General features: G+C 38.0%; 1 protein-coding gene across 4 annotated transcripts in view; it reads left to right on the top strand.

Annotated features, from left to right (window-relative positions):
- The window catches only part of LOC136856717 (transcriptional regulator ATRX homolog), a 462,565-nt gene that overhangs the window by 280,227 nt on the left and 157,119 nt on the right, over window positions 1-25,219 (top strand). For all 4 annotated transcript variants that reach the window (XM_068225163.1, XM_068225164.1, XM_068225166.1 and 1 more), the window contains exon 19: window positions 10,672-10,831. In XM_068225163.1, the coding sequence (XP_068081264.1) occupies window positions 10,672-10,831 (160 nt within the window). The remainder of the gene's footprint in view (window positions 1-10,671; window positions 10,832-25,219) is intronic.

Below are 25,219 nucleotides of genomic sequence, written 5' to 3' on the forward strand. Positions count from 1 at the left end.
CTTCAAAGTGTGGCACGAAGCTGCAATACCATCTGCACAAGCCAAGGAACTGACGTACTTGTTGCTTGGTCCGCGGGCATTTAGTTTCTTTGATAGCGCGATTTTTCTCCAGTTGCCTTCCTAAGCCTTCAGAGGTTAGGACATGGCCAAGATATTCTACGTGGGACTGGGCGAAATGGCACTTCTCCAGTTGGCAAGTCAGTCCATGAATCTGCAGTCGTTCCAGCACTTTCCTCTGATGTACAAGGTGTTCTTGAAAATTCTTGCTGTGAATTAAAATGTCGTCGAGATACATTTGGTGAAGATCTCAAACATATCCTGATAATACCTTATCCATCAGTCGCATGAAGGTGGCAGGAGCATTCTTCAATCCAAAGGGCATTACTGCAAACTGGTACAATCCTCTCGGTGTCATGAAAGCGGTCAGTGGTCTAGAACTTTCCTCGACCTCCACTTGTCAGTATCCGGAGTTGAGATCCAGCGTGCTGAAAACCCTAGACCCTCTTACTTGTTTCAGCGAGTCTTTCAGTTCAGGCTTCGGGTAGGCATCACTAACGGTCTTCTTGTTCAACCTGCGAAAGTCCACACATAGTTGATACTCCGCATTCTTCTTCTTCTTCGGTAGGACGATAGGTGAAGCCCAACAGAATGTAGACGGTTCAATGAGACCTTGACCTTCTATCTCTTGAATCTTCTGGATGAAGAAGTTGCACTTATCCGGGTTTTTTTTGTTATGGGCGTTGCTGGATGGGTGAGGAAGCGCTGCATTCAGTGGTGTTATTATTTATAAGTTTCATTTCCGTATTGATTGGATGCACGTATGCAGACAAGAAATGTGTTCCACCTATCTATTTATTATAAATGGATTCATATCAGTACCAGTTTCGGCCTTCCATGGCCATCATCAGCTGGTATTTTACAATATTGTAGCCATTAGACATATGACACAAAGATGTTTTGATTAGATCATCCGGATGTCTAATTAGGTTAAAAATAAAATATATTGTAGTAATTTTTTGTCTATGTGGGGTTAAAATAGTATCTATGATCAATGTGGCAGTGAAGGCTACAGTAAGCTAAAACTTATTAAGTGTACATTAAACATTTTGAGCACATTAAACATATTAAAATATATAAAGCACAGTATAAAATACTTGATAAGTTTAAACACATTGAAATATAGGGTACATGTATATTAAAACGCTTGTTGTTTATTTTTAATCCCATTAGACATCCAGATGATTAATCATAATAACATCTTTGTGACATGTCTAATGGCTACAGTATTGTAATATACCAGCTGATGATGGCAATTTGAATGCCGAAACCGGTACTGATGTGAATCCGTTTATAATAAATAAAGTATTGATAGGTGGAACACATTTCTTGTCTGTATACATGCATTCAATGGTGTGCATTACCATGGTAGTCCGTCCTGTTTTATTGGTGATGAATTTTGGAAAGTCCTTTAAGGTGTGTTTCAGCTCCTCTTCTTCACTCGGTCAAAGATGTGTTAACTGGATATCTCCCAGGTTTACGTCAACTTCCGTATCCTTGTGAGTCCGCAGATTTCCATCGTACCAGGCAACCCTCAGACGTCTGTCTTTTCCCAAAAAGACTTCATGAGCTGCATAGTCTAGGATCACCTTGTATTCCACCAGAATTCCACCTAATATGATGTCAGGTATCAGGTTCTGAATCTCTGCAACATCAATTACAATAGGCATGTTCATACATTTAGAGGTTAGGTTAGTCTGTCATGGAATAGGTTACCCCGTCCGCTGTCCGACTCGTTGGCTGAATGGTCAGTGTACTGGCCTTCGGTTCAGAGGGTCCCGGGTTCTATTCATGGCCGGGTCGGGGATGTTAACCTTCATTGGTTGATTCCAGTGGCCCGGGGGCTGGGTGTTTGTGCTGTCCCCAACATTCCTGCAACTCACACACCACACATAACACTATTCTCCACCACATTAACACGCAGTTACCTACACATGGCAGATGCCGCCCACCCTCATCGGAGGGTCTGCCTTACAAGGGCTGCACTCGGCTAGAAATAGCCACATGAAATTTTCAAAACACCCGTCCGCTGCTCCCACTATCCTTCTGAGGTGGTGAGACTTCATAGGCGGTAGTAACCGTGCAACAGACCCGTTGACAAATGAATGGCTTGTTTGGCTGTAGATTATGGCTGAAATATTCTCTTTGCCAATCCTTAAGATGATAGCTTGGCGAGGTTGGCCAATTCTACTCACCATCTGACCAATCCCTCTCCTACTTGACCAGGGTTGCTTATCTGTCCAGTCTTGAAGTGTCTTCCTGTTCCCGTCCCCACCCCTCTCAATCCAGAATGGGCCAGACCTTCCACACTGGTAGCTCTTCCTAACTACACTAGTCTCTTCCGTAGCTTTGCTCTCATGTTCCTCCTCCAGCTGGGCGATGATTCTGCGTAGATCATCAAAGTATCTGGGTTGCGATACTTTCACTAGGGTCCGAATTTTATCGTGGAGTAGCTCTGTGATATCTGGTAAGATCTCATTTTCGCTTCCCTCCGGGTGCAGACATTTGAAGAGTTGCTACTTTTGTAGGACGAAGGCGCTAGCTCTCATGCCAGTGGGTTGTGCCTCAGTCAGTAGCTTCCTTTTTCATGGAGCTATGCACCCCTTCGGAATTAAACATAGCGAGGAATTCCCTCTTGAAATCCGTCCAGTTTAGATTCAAACCCTTCAACTTGTTCCAGCAAGTAGCAGCTTGCCCCTTTAATCGCGGTGTGATGAGTTGCATGAAGATGTCCCCTAGTAAATTAGTCCTTCCTAATGGGTTGCCCGATGCCTCGGCGAAGCTAGTCGGGTTCTCCGGAATTTTGGAAGGCTCTCTACAATGAACTTTGGGTCTAGGTGTCCTATATTGCCGATAGTTTTAAGGAGGTTAGAGGTGTGGCGGTATGTCCTGTTTGAGTCAGTCTATTTTCTACTGCGTAAAGGATGCTTTTCCTTATATTCTGAATATCTCCCTTGATAGTTGAAATCCGATTTTCTATCCTTCCTTCAACAGCAGAAATACGGCTCCCAGGATGTTCCCCAACGGCAGATATACAGCTTTCAGAGTTTCCCTCGATATTAGAAATCCTCCACTCAACCTGTTGTTTTATGCCGGAAACCTGGATTTCCTCCCCCTCCTTGAGGTCCAAGATATCCTCTTCTAGCTGGCTTACTCTAGTATCGATCTGGTCAACCTGTTCATTTTTAACCTGATGTCCGATATCTGCTGCGTTAATCAATCGATGACGTTGCTAATTTGCGATGAAATTTTGTCATTTTTGGTAGAAATATTGTCATTTACAGTTGAAATTTTCGATTCTAGGCCATGTTCAATTTTGGAAACCTGCGTATACACTGGTGATATTTGTCCAGTTAAAACTGAGTTAGCTTGAGAAATTTCTTCTGAAATTTTACCTGAAAGTTCATCTGAAAGTTTGTCATTTAGTGCCTGCATCATGGTCATTAAGTTACAGCACATTTCAGTTATATTTACCTCATCTTTCGATGTTTTGTCGACATCTTTGTTGACTTTGATTCAGAACTTTCCTGGATCTTGTCCCTTCTCCACGAGATCTTCCTGTAGTCGCGCCTGTAGCGATTTCTTCTTCCCATTCATTGGGAGATTACTTTTGGTAAGTTCATCTTTGAGCTGTTTGAGTGACATATTCTCTAATATGACTTGCATTTTGAACTACTACACTTGTATTCACTCGTAAATTTCTATGTCCTCGTCACGGTCGCCAGTTAATGTATCCACAAAGATGAACACGAGATGCTGTCAGTTGGTACAATTAATTTTGTTCACATATATTCACAAATTAACACACACATAACCTTAATCACAGTATCACAACAAAACACTTTACTTCGAGAATATCAACAAAGCCACCATTATTAAAAGCAAACAACTGCCGGTCTTGCACATGGAGATTACAACTTTGAAACACAGTTGCAAACAGATGACTGCGTAAAAGCATGTCACTTCAATATGGAGACTGCAACTATGGCATGTCAACATGAGAATAACTTCCAATCAATAACTAACTTCAAACAACTCTCCATTAATAACTCAGCAGTAACTAACTTCACCGTCAAGATCGTCTCTTTATATAGGTGCCTGGCCAGGATTCTAGAAAGTAACATTACAAAAAATATTGTTGTGAAAATTCTAGAGTGTCTAATACACAGATTACAATGTACAGAATATTCTCAATTGTTCTCGTGCCTATCACCATTCTGGAAGTTACAGTGCGTTTCACAATTATGGATTTCAATTTATATATGGGTAGGAATAAAAATTAATTTACAGGTATTTACATTAATGGAACTGATATAAATGTCTATGTACAACACATGTTTCATGACATAACCTCACACACAATACGATCATTCGACTACGTAAATAAAAATAATAATACTAGTAAATGCATGTACATCACTTCACAGTTATACATTCAATAACAATAATTGTAAAATAGTAATAATAATAATAATAATAAGTGTAAAATAATAATAATTATTTTTCGAGCTCGATATCTGCATTAGTTACCTATGGGTGAGAGAATATTTTTTTCAAGTTATATCTGTTATCGCACTTCTGTTATTGCACTTGCGTCAACTCATATTGTGATTTATTTGTGTGTTTGTAGTTGGTTGTTATGCTAATGTGGCAGCCTCCTCTTCTTCTTCTTCTTCTTCTTCTTCTTCTTCTTCTTCTTCTTCTTCTTCTTCTTCTTCTTCGTCTTCTTCTTCAATTCAGTCAAGTGTTTTGTTCAAGATGGAGGTTAATTAATGTGTATGTGTAATGTGTATATAATTTGTAAATGAAACAGTGTAAGCAAGTAACTAATTCCTGTGTGTGCATCTTCGTGAATACGATAGATTTTTTAGACAATATTTTAAATGAAGTATATCAACTTAGCAGACCTTTTTGATATACCTCCCACAAGATGTTATGGATTTTAATTCCAATTTTATTAATCATTCCACAACACTTGTGATGTTTAAAATGCAACATTTTAACTTTAATTATTTTAATTGTATAAGTATGTAAGATTTACTATGTAATATTCAGATATTTTACATCTTACTAATGCAAGGTTCTCCCTAGGACATTTTTAACGGTTGCACCGCCCTGCCGTTTTTACAGACTGCCCGGCTAGATATGTGCTAGTTATATAATATCGGTACATATTTGAATCATTGGTTGCTCGAAATTAAAATTAAATACTGTAAAACTGTTTATTTAAATGATAAATCTTTATTGTCAGCATAATTGCATCATTTATATCGGAGTTACAGTGTTTAGCTTGACTACCGCATGCGAGCACTTGATTACTCATGATATCACAAACCCGTATGGCACTCCACAGCAACCGAGTGGGAAGTCCCGGTGTTACTTGAGTATGAACGAGCTGTAGAACAGTAAAGTATGTGTTGTTTGTGATAATAACACTAAAATAGTACAATCTTGCAGTTAACGTTTACCTCTCTGATATTGTGAATGTCTTTAGGGGACAAGAATGTCCTGAGGAGTTTGCACCATGGAGTTCAATTTTACATTTTATTTGAGGAGGCCCAAATTTTAACTTCACAGGTGGGCCCGTATAACATTTGTTATGCCCCTGCCAACGCATGGCTGGTGCAGGATAAATATTTAAAGTTCCCTATGGGAATCGAAATCTATATTAACATATACGCAACAAATATGAAAACATTTAAACGGAGCCCATTAAAATATCGAAGTATTATTGCAGATCACACTCTTCCTAAAACAAATGTTAAAGAAAGCCTTTTATTTCGGACCAGTGGGTTATTACACATTATTTTTCTGGTCACACACTTAGACGATGAATTGGAGGTTATACACGGCCATGTGCAACTGAAGCAGAATTACTTTGGCTGCCGTTTTGAATCAAACTGAACTTCGAGCGACCAAGATTGATTTGAATGATCGAGTCAAAACTGGAAGGTGCGAGTTTCAACATTCCGGCCACCTCTGTGCACTTAAAGATGTAGATGCCAGTCGACTTGCCAACTAATTTTGTCTTCATTAGTAAGGAATTTCACGACTTTTCCCGTTATCCATAATTAGGCTATCACGAGATAAATATGCACCACGCGGGTCAACTTCACATGATTATGTTCCAGATGTAGGCTATTGCGCAACAAATATTTGCTCCCCATCACTGTACAACTGTACATGAAATACATTTCTAACTTCTGTATGGAATGCGAAATACAAGAACAAACAGGCTCATTATGTTATTCTGCAGTTTCACTGCTATCCGGCAAGCATAACTGAGCACTTCTGAGGCTAATGGCATGCTTCTCGAAGGTGCAATTTATCATGTGAAGTTCAAGAGAATGACCCAGGTGACTGGAGTGGGACATCGATGATGATGATGATGATGATGATGATGATGAAGTTCAAGAATTCAAGGCCTTTTCCAGTTGTCACGGAACTGCGGCAAGGGCTCTTACCCGAGTTCGAAATCACGTTCCTTGCACAAGGGATGACAAATAACATTTTCAGGGCTAGGAAAAATGTAATCGTAATAAGCGGTAATAGCAAAAATTTGTGACATGATAAGTGAGGTATTTTTATATAGATTCAATACGATGAGAATCGGGACTTCGAATTTACAACGTGCTAAGTGGGAAAACATGTTAATGAGGAACTCACTAACGAGGTTTCAGTGTATATACATTATATTAAAATAAATATATAATTCTGGTCGATTTTTTTTTAATGACCTAATAAATTAGACGAGTCAAGTAAACACTATGCATTTCCTAAGTACAGTAGAAGTCCGTTATAGCGAGAATTCATAAAAGCAAAAAATCTACTCGATATAGTGGATTGTCGTTATATCCGAGTTTTGTAAAAGTCGGGAATGCCCCATGCACATTAAAATCGGTATGAAACGGCAATCAGTTTGTTCAAAACTTGTGTTTTCGCGGATGATATCCACCCTATGGCTTACTTATTTGTTACTTTTTTAAATCCGATACAACGTGAAAAAGATATAGTACCGTATTTCTCTGAATCCAAGATGACCCTCACTTTTTCCATCAGAAAAATTAAGTCAGGCTTAAAAATTGCTTTCCCGGGTGAGTTGTTTGTGCTGCGGTTAGGGGCACGCAGCTGTGAACTTGCATCCGGGAGATAGTGGGTTCAAACCCCACTGTCGGCATTCCTGAAGAGGGTTTCCCATATTCACACCAGGCAAATGCTGGGGCTGTACCTTAATTAAGGCCATGGCTGCTTCCATCCCATTCCTAGGCCTTTCCTATCCCATTGTCACCATAAGACCTGTGTCGGTGCGACGTTAAGCAAAAAAAAAAAACAGCTTTGTAAAATCATATTAATGCCTGTCTTGTACAGTCTGCAATTTTAGACTATCTTTGTCTGCTGTCTATAAAACTGTTAATTTTACTCAGTGTTAAGCACAACCGTCTACCGTTACATGCACATCTCGCTTGCCGGGTTCAGCCGACTTCGGCTAACGATGTATAGGCCTAATAATGACGCGGATGTTGAAGGTCAACGAACAACTTTATTGCGCAGCGATATGGCCATTCCGCCCTTGGATTTCTTGTGCACATACCTCACAATTTCATCTTCAGCTTCTTTAAAGTGTCCTTGTTGTGGGCCACTGAAGGCATTTTTTTGTACACTACACATTTTTTTTAGCTATCTTTGCCTTCAAGCTAACGTCAAACATTGGCTTTAGTAATGCCGTATTTTTTTGTGGCTGCACAATTATTCTTTATTTCCGAGTGTTTAATAACCATTAACTGAAAATTGGCATCATAATATCGACAAAAACACGTTGAAAATTTTCCAGCAATACATGTTCCAAGTATCTTTACAATACGACGATCCATCACGAAAATATTCCTGGTGTCTTTAAAATTTAATTATACTAAGCGTCAGGTACAGTAGACGCGTTATAACTCTGCCACTGAGTAGCCGTGGCCTTTCTAAGAATTCGAAGGCTCATGTTTTGGTGCTATTCTGTACAACCGGTTGCCACGGTTAGTGATGTGTAATAATGATGCGGTCGTTCGCGAACAATTTTTTTTTGTGCACGCGCACGGGGGTAAAAAGAAGCTGCGTGGGTATTGCGGCAGTTGCCAGTGGTGTTCATTACTGTTAGGCCATGAATGCAAGACGACCCTTGATTTTTCACATGAGAATCTGAGAAAAAGCGTCGTCTTGGATTCAGAGAAATACGGTATCATTCCAGAGGCTTCTGTGGCAAACATTTCAGTTTTCTTCTTCAAACGGCATCCCATAACTTTACCGTATATGTATCCTGAAAACATACTTCAAACTCATGTAGAGAAATGTTAACTTCCTCGCTAAAAATGTACATGGGAATAGCCTCTCCAAAATGTAAGTAGACGCGAGAAAATATTAACTATCCTCTGAAATCAGTGATGTACTGTGCAATATCTTGAGGTGTATCCCATTCTTACTTAATTTCAGTGTTTAGTATTAAAATTAAGCGATCTTTTATTCAGCCTTTATTTTTAACGAGTTAACAACTTTCATCAGACATGTTATTTACGCATTTATTACAAAAACATGTTCTCTTTCATTTCAAATTTTCTTTACAGAACAACAGTCGATGGGTATTACTAATCAACTGCGACATCGCCTTCGAATGTCGACGAGAGAACTCGCTAGAGGGCATAGCTAGGAAACGATACCAAAGGTGATGTATCGTATAAATATTGGTAATGGAAAAAATCGTGCACACTTAATCCCTCGTAATAACGGATGCGTTAATAATAGGGCTCTCGCTGTAACCAAAGGATAGTATACAGATTAATATAGGAGTTTTGAAGGAACAGACAAAAAATGTTTATATAACAAGGTTCTCGTTATATACCGTACTCGCTATAGCGAACTTCTACTGTAATAGCATTTGAGAGCATGACTCATTCACATGTGCAGAGCATGAGTTCACATTAATTTTGGAAAGCTTAGCAGAGACCGATCGTCCCATGCACACACGTCCTGTGAGCCTGTCGGAATGGAGTTTGGTAATTTTAATTTAATTTCCCTGTGATGTTATTGATGCAGTGATGACAACATTTCAATGTTCTGGACATGACGACATCAACTCTAAACTTGCATGGAATTATAAGACCCATAAATATTTTTCTTTGAAATCTTACAATAATGAATAATCCCTTTGTTTACATAAATTGTCAGTTACTGTGATTGAATTTGTATTAGTTATTCATAGGTTTGCGGTCGCTTGGTAGGCCATGGCCTTTCGGGGCTGTTGGGCTATGGAGTTTGTTTTTACATTTTGTTTGAGGGGACCCAAATTTTAACTTAATAGGCGGGCCCGTATAACATTCGTTATGCCCCTGCCGACGCATGATTTCTGCAAGATAAATATTTAAAGTTCCGTATAGGAATCAAAATCTATACTAACATATGGGCTCGCCCATGTAAAAGACTGCAGTACTGTATATGAAGATATGGAGATTGTCCTTGTCCTTTTGTGTTTTAACACATGGGGTACGGGCCCTGAGAAATCTCGTTGTACGCTCACCAGCGGTATGTGACAGGCCCCGAGGAAGCTCGGTTTTATTCACGACATCGTTTCCAGTCTCCCTGTGACATCTCTTGACCATATATTGAACTATTTTGAACTTGCACGTTGAGTAGAATAAATCGTGGATGAACATCTGCCACTTTTCTTTCATTCATGGCCAGATTTTATTCTTTGATTTAGTTTCGAAACGTCGACTTTCTTTCTGCCCGTTCAGTCAATGATAAGATGGAGCGCTCGCGTAATACAGTGTTAGCTGACGATATTTTAGAAGAATTGTATGCCGATAATCGTTCAAATGGATATAGTGATTGTGAATTCGTGGAAACTGAATGGGAGTGTGATAGTGGAAGTAAATAATAATTTCGTGTGGCTATTTCTAGCCGAGTGCAGCCCTTGCCAGGCAGACCCTCCGATGAGGGTGGGCGGCATCTGCCATGTGTAGGTAACTGCGTGTTATTGTGGTGGAGGGTAGTGTTATGTGTGGTGTGCGAGTTGTAGGGATGTTAGGGACAGCACAAACAACCAGCCCCCGGGCCACTGGAATTAACCAATGAAGGTTAAAATCCCCGACCCGGCCGGGAATCGAACCCAGGATCCTCTGAACCGAAGGCCAGTACGCTGACCATTCAGCCAACGAGTCGGACATAGTGGAAGTGATATTCAAGCTCCTATACCCCATAATTTACATAGTGTGCTCCTTTATTCATGTGACTCTGATAACCACAACGATGTAAACATTGATGATGTGTTAAGAATTGACGCTGAAGATGGTTTTATAAAGACAGATCCACCGAGATATGTAGAGTACTCGTACCAACTTTAAAGATAAAATCTTGACTAGTTTAATATTTATGTACATTTTTATCATCATGTGCACTCTAGTATGCTCAGTAGAAAAATGTCCGGTCCGCAAGGTATGTGACAAGCTCAAGCATCCAGTCAGAAAATATGTTAATATTTGTCCTTATCTCATATTTGTTTTGCTCCCTCTTCCCATTTTGTTTATCGTGTTATGTGTTGCTGTATGAAAGTCATGAGGATGTGTTTGTTAACAGGTGTTGTACAAGTTAAACAGGAGGCAGGGGAGACCAGCGTTAATCAGGAGTGGTGGGCCAATCTCCTGAAGGGCGGAGAGATGGAGGACATGAGAGAAAGTGGCAAGTTGGTCTTGCTTTTCTCCATTCTCAGGGACTGTGAGGCCTTCGGAGACAAATTGTGAGTAATATCATTTCGTTGACTTCCTTGTTGTTAAAGTCTGGTACATTAACCTCTTCAGTGGCATGCTCTATAAATCCTCTGGCTATTTCCACCCCTTGTGTGTGCGTGCATTGGTGCGGTCGTGTGTGTGTAGAATACATCCTTCGTATCCCCTGCCTGTCACAAGTGGCATTTGAAAGGGGGACCAGCGGCTCTGACCTTAGGACTGTAGGTTGGCGACCAAGATTCCCCTAGCTGAGTCTGGCATTATTTCCACTTGTGTCAAGCCCCTAACTTCAGCTTTCCTGTTTCCCCTCCATTGTTCAACTCTTGTTCTCTTCCGACTCTGACAGTCTTAGGTTGCAGACTATCCACTTCATGTCCATATCGATATGACAGTCTAAGATTTGTTTAACCACCTAATCGATACCTTTACAGTGGAACCTCGATATCTGGAATCACCACGGGAGTTAAATTCTATATCAAGTTATAAAAATTTCGAGATATAGAGAATACCGTTTTTGAGCGTGTATAGCGCACAATTGGATAATACCGTATGTAACTACGGGCTTATACTGAATACATTATTATTAGCAGTATTTAAAAATATACAAACAAACTCTTACGGCATCACTTGTTATGGTTAACCTTTCCTCTCTTCACGTTGAAACTTCTCGTTACTACCACGCAGCCGAAATTCGTAAACGAAACTTGTCATCCACGACTTTGGGGGTTGCTTTCGTACATGACCGGTAATTAATTCACACCTGAGAAACAGCAAGGCTTCGCCGATTTTGCAATTATTGGAAGTTTTAGTTTTTCGGTTCCTGCCGTATTACCTTGATTTATCAGTTTCATTTTCCGTATTGACCGTTATCGTAAGTTATAGACGAGAAAGGTTCCACCTTATCAATACAAATTTATTTATACAAATATCTACAGTACCGGTTTCGACTCTTTACATGTAGTCATCCTCAGCTGTACACCGTTATCTTCACATAAATCAAATTAGTTGATTTGCCTTGTCCATAATAATAGTCATAATAATAGGATATATCTTACTTCTAATTGAGCCTACTTCAGGGTGAATTCGACTATGTACAATCTAAAATGTGTAGGTGAATCTTTTAGGCCTAAAATCATGTAAATGGGCTGTTATTAAAAGTACAATTACGTAAACACTTTTTTAAAAATATATGTGATGCATGTAAAATGTTGTCTTAAAATGTACAGTTCAAGTAAAATCCGTTATAATAAATAAATAGGAAACATTTTGTTGGAATAAGTTTTCGTCTAACGTATGTTGATTTTCTTCAATATGATGTGAAAATCGTATAAATGGACTATTATTAAAAGTACAGTTACATAAACACTCTTAAAAATATATATAGTACATGTAGAATGTCATCTTAAAATGTGCAGATTCATGTAAGATCCGTTACAATAAATAGGAAACAATTTTTTTAGAGTAAGTTTCCGGTCTTGCATTCGTTGATTTTCTTCAATATGATATGGAGAATGTCTATGCTTTCTTGTAAGTGGTGCTCTTCTTTCTGCTGTATATTATGCTTATTCATTAGTTTATGGTTGACTTATCAATCATTGTTATATTGAGTAAGGGACCTTTGGGGTTTATGATAAGAATTTTCATGTCGTTTTCAATGTTCGTGAAATTATGTTTACATTCGTCGATATGTTGATCTCTTGCAGATAATTGATTGTGTTTCACAGCATTAACGTGTTCATTGCACCTGATTGCAAAATTCCTACCACTACGTCCTATATAACTTATTTCACAGTTATTACATTTGATACGGTATACTTCTGAGTGGTGATATTTATTAGTCTTATTGATTGTCTTGGTATTATGTAATATATTAGTACTGTTGTGTGATGTTTTGAACGCTATTTTTAGGTTGTGTTTTTTGAATATATTAATTAGTGGGTGTATGTGTGTATTGTTGAAAGTGAATAATGCGTAGTCCTTCTTGGGTTTATCTGTTTTTGTTAATCTGGTTTTTGGTTGGGACTTGATTTTCTGAATGATGGTGTTGACCATTTCTTTCTTGTAACCATTATTCTTAGCTATCTCATGAATTAGTCGTATTTCTTCATTAAAGTCAGTTCTTGATAATGGTATGTTGAAGGCCCTATAAATCATACTGTAATATGCTGCTTTTTTATGAGTACTGGGGTGGATGGAATCTGTTTTGATCGTGTTCGATGTGTGTGTGGGTTTTTGGTACATTTTGAAAGATAAATGATTTTCATGCCTGGTTATAGTCAAGTCGAGGTAATTTAATTTCTGATTGTTTTCGGTTTCTTTTGTAAATTTTATGTTCGGGTCTAGTGTTTTGAACATTTACTGAATTGCTACGTTATGATACAATGTTAATTTTTTGCCTGTATTCAATGTGCTAGTTGTTTTAAGATCTTCGCAAATTGGCTGATGATGACACTTAAAATGTGTTGAAACCGGTCCCATTAAACAGGTTGTAACTACTTTTTACCATCTTATTACGGAGTATTGAAAGGCGGATCCTAACCTATAATATTGTACATCTTATTTCTCTATTCAATACGGAACAATAATGAAGTTTTTAACTTTAAATCTAAAAAACTATTATCTTAAAATAATCAATAAACAACATCCAGCACGCGCCAACACACAGATGATCAACACGCCCAACTCCACCCCTACCCCCACCACAACAACTCCCCTCATCCCTCACCCCTCCATTCCCCTTACAGCAGCGGACACTAACACCAGAAGAACACGACACAGTGCACGCCAGGCAGCCAAAGCTAGCACATCACAACCACAATAGCAATCGTAAGTACTCTTCTTCTTCTTCTTCTTCTTTTATGACCACATAGGTAGGATCACTTTAGTCAGTCCATCGTTCAGGTCTCTTTGAAGGGATTGTTCGGGCTTTGCGGTCCTCCCAGTCCTTCTTCAGACGCTCCGATCTTTGTGCCCTTTCCTCAGTTGAAAATGTGCGTGTTGTTGGTTTGTTTTGTGTAAGGGTAAAGCGGAGGTTTGTATTCTTGAGTTTTGTATTCAATTTTATCTTATTTTTGGTGTCTTCTGTTGTAAGGCCTATTTCCTTCAGATCCTCTCTTACTTCTCTGATCCATTTACATCCTGTTGTGGTATTTTTTGAGACGAGATTGTGTTGTACTAGTTGTTTCAGAAGTCTCGAGTCCTGCATCCTCATGATATGTCCAAAGAATCCCAGTCTCCTCTTACGCATAGTATCTGTAATGGGTTCTAGCTCTTTGTACACGACTTTGTTAGGTATTAACCGCCACTGTCCATCTTTCTGATATTTTTTGTTGATACAGGTTCTTCCAATCCTCCTTTCAATTTTCTGAAGTCTGTCAGTCTTTGATTGTTTATTCAGGTAAAAGAGTGTTTCTGCTGCATATGTAGCTTCCGGTTTTATAACTGTGTTGTAGTGTTTTATTTTTGTATTTATTGATAGACATTTCTTTTTGTAGATATCCCATGTTAATTTTTGTGCTTTAGCTAATCTATTTGTTCTTACTTGGATTGAGATTTTTTCATTTAAGTTATGTGTTATTACTTCTCCAAGATATTTAAACTGAGTTACTATTTTGATTTTATTACCATTTATGGTGACTTCTTTTAGCTGTGTTGGTTTTTGGGGTATAATTTCTGTTTTTTCAAATGATATTTTGAGACCAATTTTATTTGCAATGTTTTGAAGTTCTGATATCTGGGTTTTTGCTTCTTTTCTTCATCTACCATATCTCTGTTTCTTCTCCTGTTATAGTCCATTATCAACTTAAGACTCATGATCTGATCAGGACAGCTCCTCCAGGGTCTGAAACCTCCTTGATATTCTCCTAGTTCTTTCTCAAGTTGTAAACTTATCCTATTAAGGATGATTATTGAAAATATTTTGTATGTTATGCCTAGGAGAGAGATTCCCCTGTAGTTATTAGGGTCGGTTTTGTCCCCTTTTTTGTGCAGAGGATGAATGAGGGCTGTTGTCCAGTGTTCTGGTAGTTCTTCTTTAATCCAGATAGAGACAAGTTGTTGATGGAGGTCAACTTTTGCTGAGGTTCCTGCATATTTCCAGATTTCTGCAAAGGTCTGATCTTCTCCTGGCGCTTTGTAGTTTTTTAATTTATTCAGAGCTTGGTAGACTTCCTTTATTGTGGGGGGATTGATGTTTTCTGGTGATGTTTTTATCGGGGTGTTGGTGTCCAAATGAAGGAGTTCTGTAGGTTCCTCACAATTTAAAAGCTTGTTGAAATGTTTAGCCAGAATTTCTGCATGTCTTTATTGTTATGGGCCAGCTTACCATCTTCATCCTTCATCAGTAGGGTCGGGGGTTCATATTTTTGGAGCTGCTTTCTGAAGGTTTTGTAGTAGTCCCTTGATTTAGTTTTACTGAACTGTTCTTCAATTAACTGCAGGGTGTCCTTACGATGTTGTCTTTTTATTCTTCTTAAGACTTGGGTAGTTTCTTTTCTCTGTTTTACTAGCTTTTGATAGGATATTTCTGTCTTTTGGGACTGATGTAATAGCCATGCCTGACTTTTCTCCACTGTTTCATCACATTCACTGTTCCACCATTGGTGTTTTTTACGTGGTTCAATTGGAGCTAGGTCTTCTGCAATTTGTTTAAGGTTGTGTACTAAGTCTTCAAGTTTGTCTGTGATTTTTATTTTTTCAGTTGCTTTCTGGTAATTTTTGTTGTTGATTAGCTGGGTAGGATCTATTTTTCTTTTAGTTTTAAGAGCTTGCTTTTGTTGTCTCCTCTGGGGAGTGAGTTTAATTTTAATTTTAACTACGTAGTGATCTGAACCTGTGTCTATTCCTCGGAGGACTTTGACGTTATAGATCTCTTTGTGGTGGTATTTGTCCATGCAGACGTGGTCCAGTTGCCATTCTCCTTTAGTGTAGTCAGGGTGTTTCCATGTTTTGAGTTTTTGAGGTTTCCTCTTAAAACATGTAGATTTTGAGATTAAATTATGGTTTCTACACAGGTCAACTAGTCTCTCTCCATTTTTATTTGTTTTCTTGTGTGCTGGCCATTTTCCGATGATGTCACGGTATTTTCTTTCTCTGCCTAGTTGAGCGTTGAAGTCGCCTATTAATAATTTTATATGGTGTTTGGGGATGTTATCTATGGTCTGGTCCAATAGGTCCCAAAATTCTCCTGTTTCCTCCTGGTCTTTTGAGGAGTTGTTTTTATCATTAGTGGGAGCATGGGCATTTATTATAGTATAGATTTTATTAGATGCCTTTAAGGTGAGCGTTGAGAGTCGTGGAGACTGTGATCTGAATTCTTGAACTGAGTTTATTATTTTAAGGCTGACCAAAAATCCTGTTCCAAATTGTGGGACATTCTTCAGCACTCTCTTCCCGGGTATACCTTTATAAAGTCTGTACCCTTGAGATTCCAAGGCATCCTGGTCAGTGTTTCTAATTTCCTGTAATCCCATGATAAGAATTTTGTGTTGGTCCATTATGTCGGTGATCACTTTTAGTTTACCGGTTTGCATGAGTGAGTTTATGTTGTGTGTAGAGAAGTATGTTATCTGCTTTGGTTTGATTCTTGATTTTGTCTCATTCGTGTATGTAGTACTGGGGTATTTCCGTGCCTCCGACTTCACGGTATCTTTCAGGTGGCAGCCCACCGTATCCGAATGCTGCCTTCTCTGAACTCTTGGTTCAGCCGGTGGAGTATTCCTTAAAAGACCTTCCATGGTTGACTGTCAAGGTGTCACCTGTGTGGGACTAGGTCCCGAATTACAACTCTGGATGTGATCCAGTGAGGTGATAATGAGGCCGCTCCTCTGGAGTACAGACGCCTTGTGCAGCCGCCCCTAACCTGGAGAACAGACGCTGCATAATGGATTCCAGTGGCATTTCCTCCACTGTGGGGACCATCACCCCACCCAAAGGGGCTCATTCGCCCGAAGCCGTTGGCCCCCTTAGGGAGTCAGGTTATTTCCCGCCGCCCAACACTCTATATTAAACACACACACAAAAACAGGCATCCCTCAGACTACAAATTCTCAATTTCATTTTTCGTTTCTTACAGACACACATCGGCATTTATAGACCGGAGAAGACCCACCTTCCTGCATTTGACACTCACAGAAAAGAAATTACATTCAATACTCCAGCCATATTCAACCACAGCTGCACACATCTACCTCAGACAATACATCAGACTTGTTATTAATGATTGATAAGTCAACCATAAACTAATGAATAAGCACAATATACAGCAGAAAGAAGAGCACCACTTACAAGAAAGCATAGACATTCTCCATATCATATTGAAGAAAATCAACGAATGCAAGACCAGAAACTTACTCTAAAAAAATTGTTTCCTATTTATTGTAACGGATCTTACATGAATCTGCACATTTTAAGATGACATTCTACATGTACTATATATATTTTTAAGAGTGTTTATGTAACTGTACTTTTAATAATAGTCCATTTATACGATTTTCACATCATATTGAAGAAAATCAACGTACGTTAGACGAAAACTTATTCCAACAAAATGTTTCCTATTTATTTATTATAACGGATTTTACTTGAACTGTACATTTTAAGACAACATTTTACATGCATCACATATATTTTTAAAAAAGTGTTTACGTAATTGTACTTTTAATAACAGCCCATTTACATGATTTTAGGCCTAAAAGATTCACCTACACATTTTAGATTGTACATAGTCGAATTCACCCTGAAGTAGGCTCAATTAGAAGTAAGATATATCCTATTATTATGACTATTATTATGGACAAGGCAAATCAACTAATTTGATTTATGTGAAGATAACGGTGTACAGCTGAGGATGACTACATGTAAAGAGTCGAAACCGGTACTGTAGATATTTGTATAAATAAATTTGTATTGATAAGGTGGGGCCTTTCTCGTCCTACCGTATTAGCTCCCAGCATCACTATAAACCTTTCTTTATTTGTTAACTGGTCCTCACAAACCACATGTTCCATATTGCAGAGTTAATGTCGTACAAAATTCAAGTTACAGAGGTTTTTTTTGCTTCAAGGGAGGAAATGTGTGCTTTGAGAAATAAAGAAATTCGTGTAACCGAATTTGGAATAATAGACAAATGAATATACGTGAAGAACAGGACAAACGGCTAGGAAATTCGAGTAGTGGAGGTTCGAGATATTGAGGTTCGACTGTATTTGCCTTTGGCAGTTTTATAAAATAATTCGTAGTACATGTTTCATCAGCTACATTCACTTATGCTTACGTACAGAAAGATGAAAGTATACACAATATATTGTTCTCATAACAGCCTTGGTCTCTTCTCGTGAAAAGCTTATAACTTTGTCTAGGGAGGGAAGGACAATAGTGGTGGGGGGCAGGAGGAATCCTTAAGATATGTCATTAAAAACTTAACTAAAATACTATTAAAACATTTATTCAGCTTCCAATTTAAAAAATAAAAAGTCTTTTTTTAGTCTCTGTTATGCTTCTACTCAAAAACGTGTTTGAAAAACACTGGTTAAGGTGGAAGCAGACAAAACGTGCATTACAAATGATTTTATAAAATTGCCAAAGGCAAATAAAGGTATCGATTAGGTGATTAAACAATTCTTTGATTCCTAGGTATTGTGCCATTCCGCTATTCCAGAAATTAAGCTCAATTGAATTAAGACGAACGTGATTATTAATAATAAGTTAGACACAACAAATAGATTATATAAAATGTCAAGGAAATTGAGAGTAACGCAAAGTGGGAATTAAGATTGTGTTGGCAGCGATCAAGACAAACTAGATATTCGAATTGTTAAGACCAACACTGTTTAAAAATCACAACTGAAAAGCTAACTCTAGAGCCTGGACATGTTCGAAGCAAAAAGCTGCATAAAGCTTACAAGATATTAACAACAAGAGAAGAATTCAAGAAAAGAAAGATACTCATAACATATAAACAAAAATATAATAGAAGAATATATAAAAAGATTAAATAATACGTGAGAGATATTAAAATACAAGACTTGTAAATTGATTAGCAGCGGCATTGAAAATCTACAAAGACAAGGCCATGACTATAAAAGCAGATATTCAACATATCGCAGCATAAACCATCAATGACTAGAAAAGCCATTCTATACGAGATAAACTTGAAATATTAGCAGACATATTGGAGATCTAATAGCAATTGAAATTATACGAAGCCATATTAAGTGGAATTAAGTAGTAAATTATGTTAGAAGGCTTTGAAAATGATAGCATATCACAGCTGATTTCATCAATGTATTCTGTCTTTTCGACCAAGGTTTTGATGGAAACCGTGGCCCTCTAAGAAGATTTGAGATCGACTGTCGGGATGATTGCCGGCCCCGTGGTGTAGGGGTAGCGTGCCTTGCTCTTACCCGGAGACCCCGGGTTCGATTGCTGGCCAGGTCAGGGATTTTTATCTGGAACTGAGGGCTGGTTCAAGGTCCACTCAGCCTACATGATTAGAATTGAGGAGCTATCTGACGGTGAGATAGCGGCCCCGGTCTAGAAAGCCGAGAATAACGGCCGAGAGGATTCAACATGCTGACCACATGACACCTCGTAATCTGCAGGCCTTCGGGCTGAGCAGCGGGCGCTTGGTAGGACAAGACCCTTCAAGGGCTGTAGTGCCATGGGGTTTCTGGATGATTCCAAGCTGGACCGACATGGCAGAGATGACCTCTGGTGCCTGATGACATCACGATGACCGGTCAATCAGAATGACCAGAATCCAGAGATGCGGAGGATGACCAAACGACAGATATCATTCCAGAAAGCGACTGAAAAAGATACGTTTCTTTAATAAAATGTATATATCGATAAATAGAAACAAGGTTAGTATTTTGTAGTTAAAGCCCACAGCAATAGATATGTGTTTAGTGTCTTCAGAATGATTTAAATTATATTAGATTTTTGCGAGTGATTTATATATGTGCCGATGATGTAAGGGATAGGTAGTCTTCATCAGAAATAAGATAAACCCCAGTTAGGGAATGTAGTAAAATGATAATGATGTTTCAATGAGAGCAAAGAATCTCAATTAGCCATGTTATACTGTATCATATGTGAAGTATATAAGAGGAATCATTTTAGGATCTTCAACATGCAATGCCAAGTGATATGATAAGTAGAGGTTATATGTTACCATAATAAATTCGGATATGTGTTAGATATGGATATGATGGCAGACTGAAGACTTGTGAAGGTTATTTAAGAAGATATTGATCCAATACGACAAATATTTGAAAATAAGGTTATTTAAGCATCAAATAAGATATACACGAGAGTCTCATTTATCCAAACTAATTGGGATCGTAGTCTGTTCGGATTACGAAATTTTCAGATTAACCGGAAAATATTTTCTAATAATAATATTATTGTTTTGCTAACTATTTTTACAGTTTCTGGAGACGCCTAGGTGCCGGGATTTTCTCCTGCAGGAGTTCTTTTACGTGCCAGTAAATCTACTTACGTGGGGCTGACGTATTTGAGCACCTTCAAATACCACCAGACTGAGCCAGGATCGAACCTGCCAAGTTGGCGTCAGAAGGTCAGAGCCTCAACCGTCTGAGGAAAATAGTTTCTACAATACATTACAGTACATACTGTGATTTGAAATGCTCATTCTTTAGCAGTTACATTAATAAAATACTGTATAAAATTACAGTGGGGTAGTTAAGAACCCGTAGAGGAGAAATCGATAATGAAAATGACATTAGCGAGTGGATGGAAGTTGACTGTCATCAATTACAAACAGACCAAGAAATTGTAGTTGTGGTGGAGAAAGAATCTGGAGTTGATGAGGAGCAGAGTGACGATGAAGAAGACCACAATGAACAACTAGTGTCACATTCAAATGCTGCGGCAGCCTTAGAAATTGCCGTACACTACGTCGAGCAACACTCCGTTGCTACACCCACTGATGTGATGTTTTGAGACTCTGGTTTAACACTGCATCTTCGAGTCGGTTCCAATCACGACGGCAAAAGAAACTAACAGACTTTGTAAAGATAAACTACCAGTGATTGATGGTTTATGATGTGTAATTATGTTTACATTAAGTTATTCTAGTAAAATATGACTAATAAAATGCAAGTAAATCTTCATTCTATAATATGTTCTTTCATTTCAGTAAGGAGATTTTTTTTTTTAAATTGAATATTTCAGTTTGGATTAACCGGACTTTCGGATTAACGGGGTTCGAATAAACAGGACTGTAGTGTATGTGCAAAATGTGTGAAAGAATATGAAGAGATATGAGATAAAATGTGTTATAATGAAGATATTATGATGTTTTATATGAAGAAAATGTAGAATATATTGAAGGAATAAGTAATGTTACGACAAAATATGAGAGGTAAATGATGTATTTGAAATATTAGGAGAGAATATTGACGCACAGTAGGATCATGTATGTTCATTATGCAATGATAAAGTATTGCCCGAAAATCCATATCATATGTTAGTGTTATAATAATATTAATAATTTTGTGTGGCTATTTCTAGCCGCGTGCAGTCCTTGTAAGGCAGACCCTCTGATGAGGGTGGGCGGTATCTGCCATGAGTACATAACTGCGTGTTGTTGTAGTGGAGGATAGTGTTGTGTGTGGTGTGTGAGATGCAGGGATGTTGGGGACAGCACAAACACCCAGCCCCCGGGCCACTGGAATTAACCAATGAAGGTTAAAATCCCTGACCCGGCCGGGAATCGAACCCAGGACCTTCTGAACTGAAGGCCAGTACCCTGACCATTCAGCCAACGAGTCGGACATATGTTAGTGGTGACGTGGTAGCACATACATGAAATGTTGTTATAGATTAATATCATCAAAAGGAATCCATTATAAGGTTGATTAGTTACTCACTTGGATTTTTTAACTTAATACAGTAGAACCTTGATAATTTGAAATCAGTTAATTCAAAATCTCACATAATTCGAAGTAGCTCTCGTTCCCGGAAACATGAGGTACGGTTTTGCATGTTATTTAAATCGTTTAATTCGAAATACAGACAATTTGTAATTCAAAGAATAATATCGGTCCCGTTACCAAAATTCAGACTTTTAATTCAAAACTTCCTTTACATTTTGAAAAAAAAAAAAAAATAGTATTCAAAATTTCTCCGTGTCATGAAAGAACTCGTTTTCCGGAACGCTGCAGGGATAACTTTGCACGCTTTCACCTACTTTGGCGTGTCTACAGTGTGTTTCATACCTGCTATGTTCGAGCGGAATCGTAATTATTTTGTATTCAGCGTTTTAAGGAACGCCACAATATCACGTAGCAGGCAGTGTGCGGAGAGGTACAATCTGCGAACACTGGCGATGCCTACAGTTGGCGAAAAAGCATGGTTTATAGCCTATAATCAATTCGTACGCACCAAACAATATTGTCAAAGCTAATGAAACTGCATTGTTTGTTTGTTTGTTTGTTTGTTTGTTTGTTTGTTTGTTTTTATAAATGCTGAGGCCAAACGGACTTATGGTTTTAAAGGAGAGATTGCCAGCCGGGAAATGTACTGTGTTGTTTTTTGCTATGCAGTGCACGCAGAAGCGAGAGACTTCCTTCCCCCGTAATAGGAAAGTTCGAAGTGCCACGATGTTTTAAGGGCGTCGGGCACTTTCCATGTCAGTACAAGGCATCTAAAAATGCAACAAACAGTGCAGTAATCCAAAAGATAAAGCATTTGCACAGGGGAGCCAGCATAATTTTTCCTCGTCTTTAAATCTTGTATTTCTTCCTTTTGTTGTGCGAGGTTATATTTTGCCATAGTTTTATACAGGCACATTATTTGAATAATGTAAATGCACCTTGTTGGATATATTTCTGAAATAGTGTTTTCCAAGACTTTTGAAAAGTTTAAACTGAGAATCAAGGTGATTGCATGCATTAATGGGTCTTAGAAGTGCCATGGCAGGAAATCGTACAAGTCACTGTACTGTTGTTGTAATGTGGATGGAAGCGAGAGACTTTCTTCCCTCGTAATAGGAAAGTTCGATAAGCCGCGATGTTTTAAGGGCATCGAGTACTCGTACAAGCACAAGGCATCTAAAATGCATACGGTACAGTAATCCAATGAATAAAGCACTTGCACAGGGGAGCCAGTATAGATTTCTCCTCGTCTTTGAATCGCGTTTTCTTTCTTTTGATTTCACTGTGTGAGGTTATGTTTGCCGGTGAGTTATCCAAGTGCATTATTTGAATACTGTAAATGCACCTTGTTTGAATACATTTTGGAAAAAAAAAATTCCATGGTATTTGAGAGCTTTAAATTGTGAATCAAAGCTAATTGCATGCATTAACGGGTCTTAGAATGTATTGTGATGCCGCAAGGTTTGGCATTTTCGAAGTACGTATTGGCAGTTAATTCGAAATCACGTAATTTGAAGTACGATTTTTGCTTCCCAATGACTTCGAATTAATGAGGTTTTACTGTACTTCTGTTTTGAAATCAAATTTTCCCAGAATAATGACGGCATACGCAGGCCAACATGGATAATTATTACTATATTGTATAACAATATAATTTACAGTAGATGTTACATAGTGTCTTCAAAGATGATTTTCCCTAAGCAGAATACTTAGAAATATTCACACATTAGATCATTTATTGATATATATTTGGGCATAGTTGAGAATATCGTTACCTTATTATCCGTCCAGTGATGATTTGCTTTTAATAATGAATTAATATCGAATATCATAAAGATTAATGCAATAATTTAATTTAAATAGAAGTGGATTTGTGTTATCGATTAAGAAACTTACCATTTTCTGGAAGCTTATCTTGAAACGTTAACAAACCTAAATGCTAATATTCTCCAAATCTTGTCCTAAACCAAAAATGACCGAGAACTGATGTAAAGAATGATCTTTCAAATTAACTTAACCAATAACTCCCATGCTCAAAATGCATTATATTTTCTTTATGAATACGTAATTAAAAATGAACAGTAACTCGTTTCAATTGTGATAATAACATGACCAATGAAAATAATATGAGCTTAGATGATTAGTACGTTCCAGAGAAACAAACATTTATTAATTTTGAAACCTAGCTTCACCATTTACATTTTTTATCTACGTAATTATTTCTTGAATAAATGTTAACAGTTAAGATTTTTATGATGTCATTTGAAGTTTTCTCGTGTAACTAAGGTTAACTTAGATTCAAGATATTGAATTATCGTTTCTCTTGCAATTTAATGATACATCAAGATGGATCCGTGCATCAATCCTGGTGACAGATAGAAATGTTTAGCGTATCAGTATTGTCTGGATCCCACGTTAAAAATGTTAATGAAGATTGAAAAAATGAACCCTGAGATCTGTTTGGGATTTCTTTATGTCACCTATCCTGGACGTGGGAATGGCGTAGTATTGGGTTTGCAAGGCCTAGGGAGTTTTCCATTCTCATGCCCTTTGGCCCTTCAATTCCTTTCACCAATTCCTTCTTTGAAGTACCGGACGTGTTCCATTTTCTCTTTGATTAATGTTGAAAGAGGATGGTTGCCCATTTGTACTTCCTCTTGTAAACAATAACCACCACCACTACTTCCGCCACTCCAATCTGAATACTCTTGGCACATCAGCACCTCTTCTCTCCAGCCCTTCCTTCACTTTTTATATTCATCTTCTCCTTAGCATACCTCATGATCTCCTTCCGTTTACTGTCCATTCTGGCATTGCTCTGGGAATTCTTGCTTCGTCTGTCCTTCTGACATGGTCAGCCTGTTTCTCTCTATTCTGTCCTGCTGTTTCTCCATTCCCACTGTGTCTGATAATTTGGTGTTTTCTGGTTTTCTGTAGCATCTGTAGGTTGTTGGTAAGGCTGTTATTACACTATCAAAGAAATTTGTCAAAGATCTCCTGTACAATATTTTGTGCAAGTTGACTTTTATAAAAGATCATAACATACAGCCATTGCACCATTACACTACATTAAGTATTTTATCATCGTTCAGCAAAAATGAACAGTTATATGAATATTGGCTACTATTAGTTTTTACTTGAATTGTTAATTAAAAAAATTGTCATGTAATATAACGGTATGTTTTAAATTTAACCACCAAAAAAGAGTACACTATAATTTCTACAGCTGTCTGCTTGTTCATACTACAAGTTTTAAACCCATATGGTTTTAGGTTATCTCACGTGGCTTATCAGAAAAATAAAAGTTCTTATAATAATCAAAATTAAATAAATGGAATAAATATAATTTATAATGTAAACATCATTTCAACTTCACTTTTTCTGCCATCTGCTCGTTTTCTGGCTGGCAGCTGCGCAGGAGGTAAACTACCTGGGGGTGTATATCAGCTGGTACTTTGGCTTGCGTACAACCACCTCCGCACAGATTCTAGGTAGCTAGCC

The sequence above is a fragment of the Anabrus simplex genome, chromosome 1, assembly GCF_040414725.1.
Source record: "Anabrus simplex isolate iqAnaSimp1 chromosome 1, ASM4041472v1, whole genome shotgun sequence".
In the NCBI taxonomy this organism is placed as follows: Eukaryota; Metazoa; Arthropoda; class Insecta; order Orthoptera; family Tettigoniidae; genus Anabrus; species Anabrus simplex.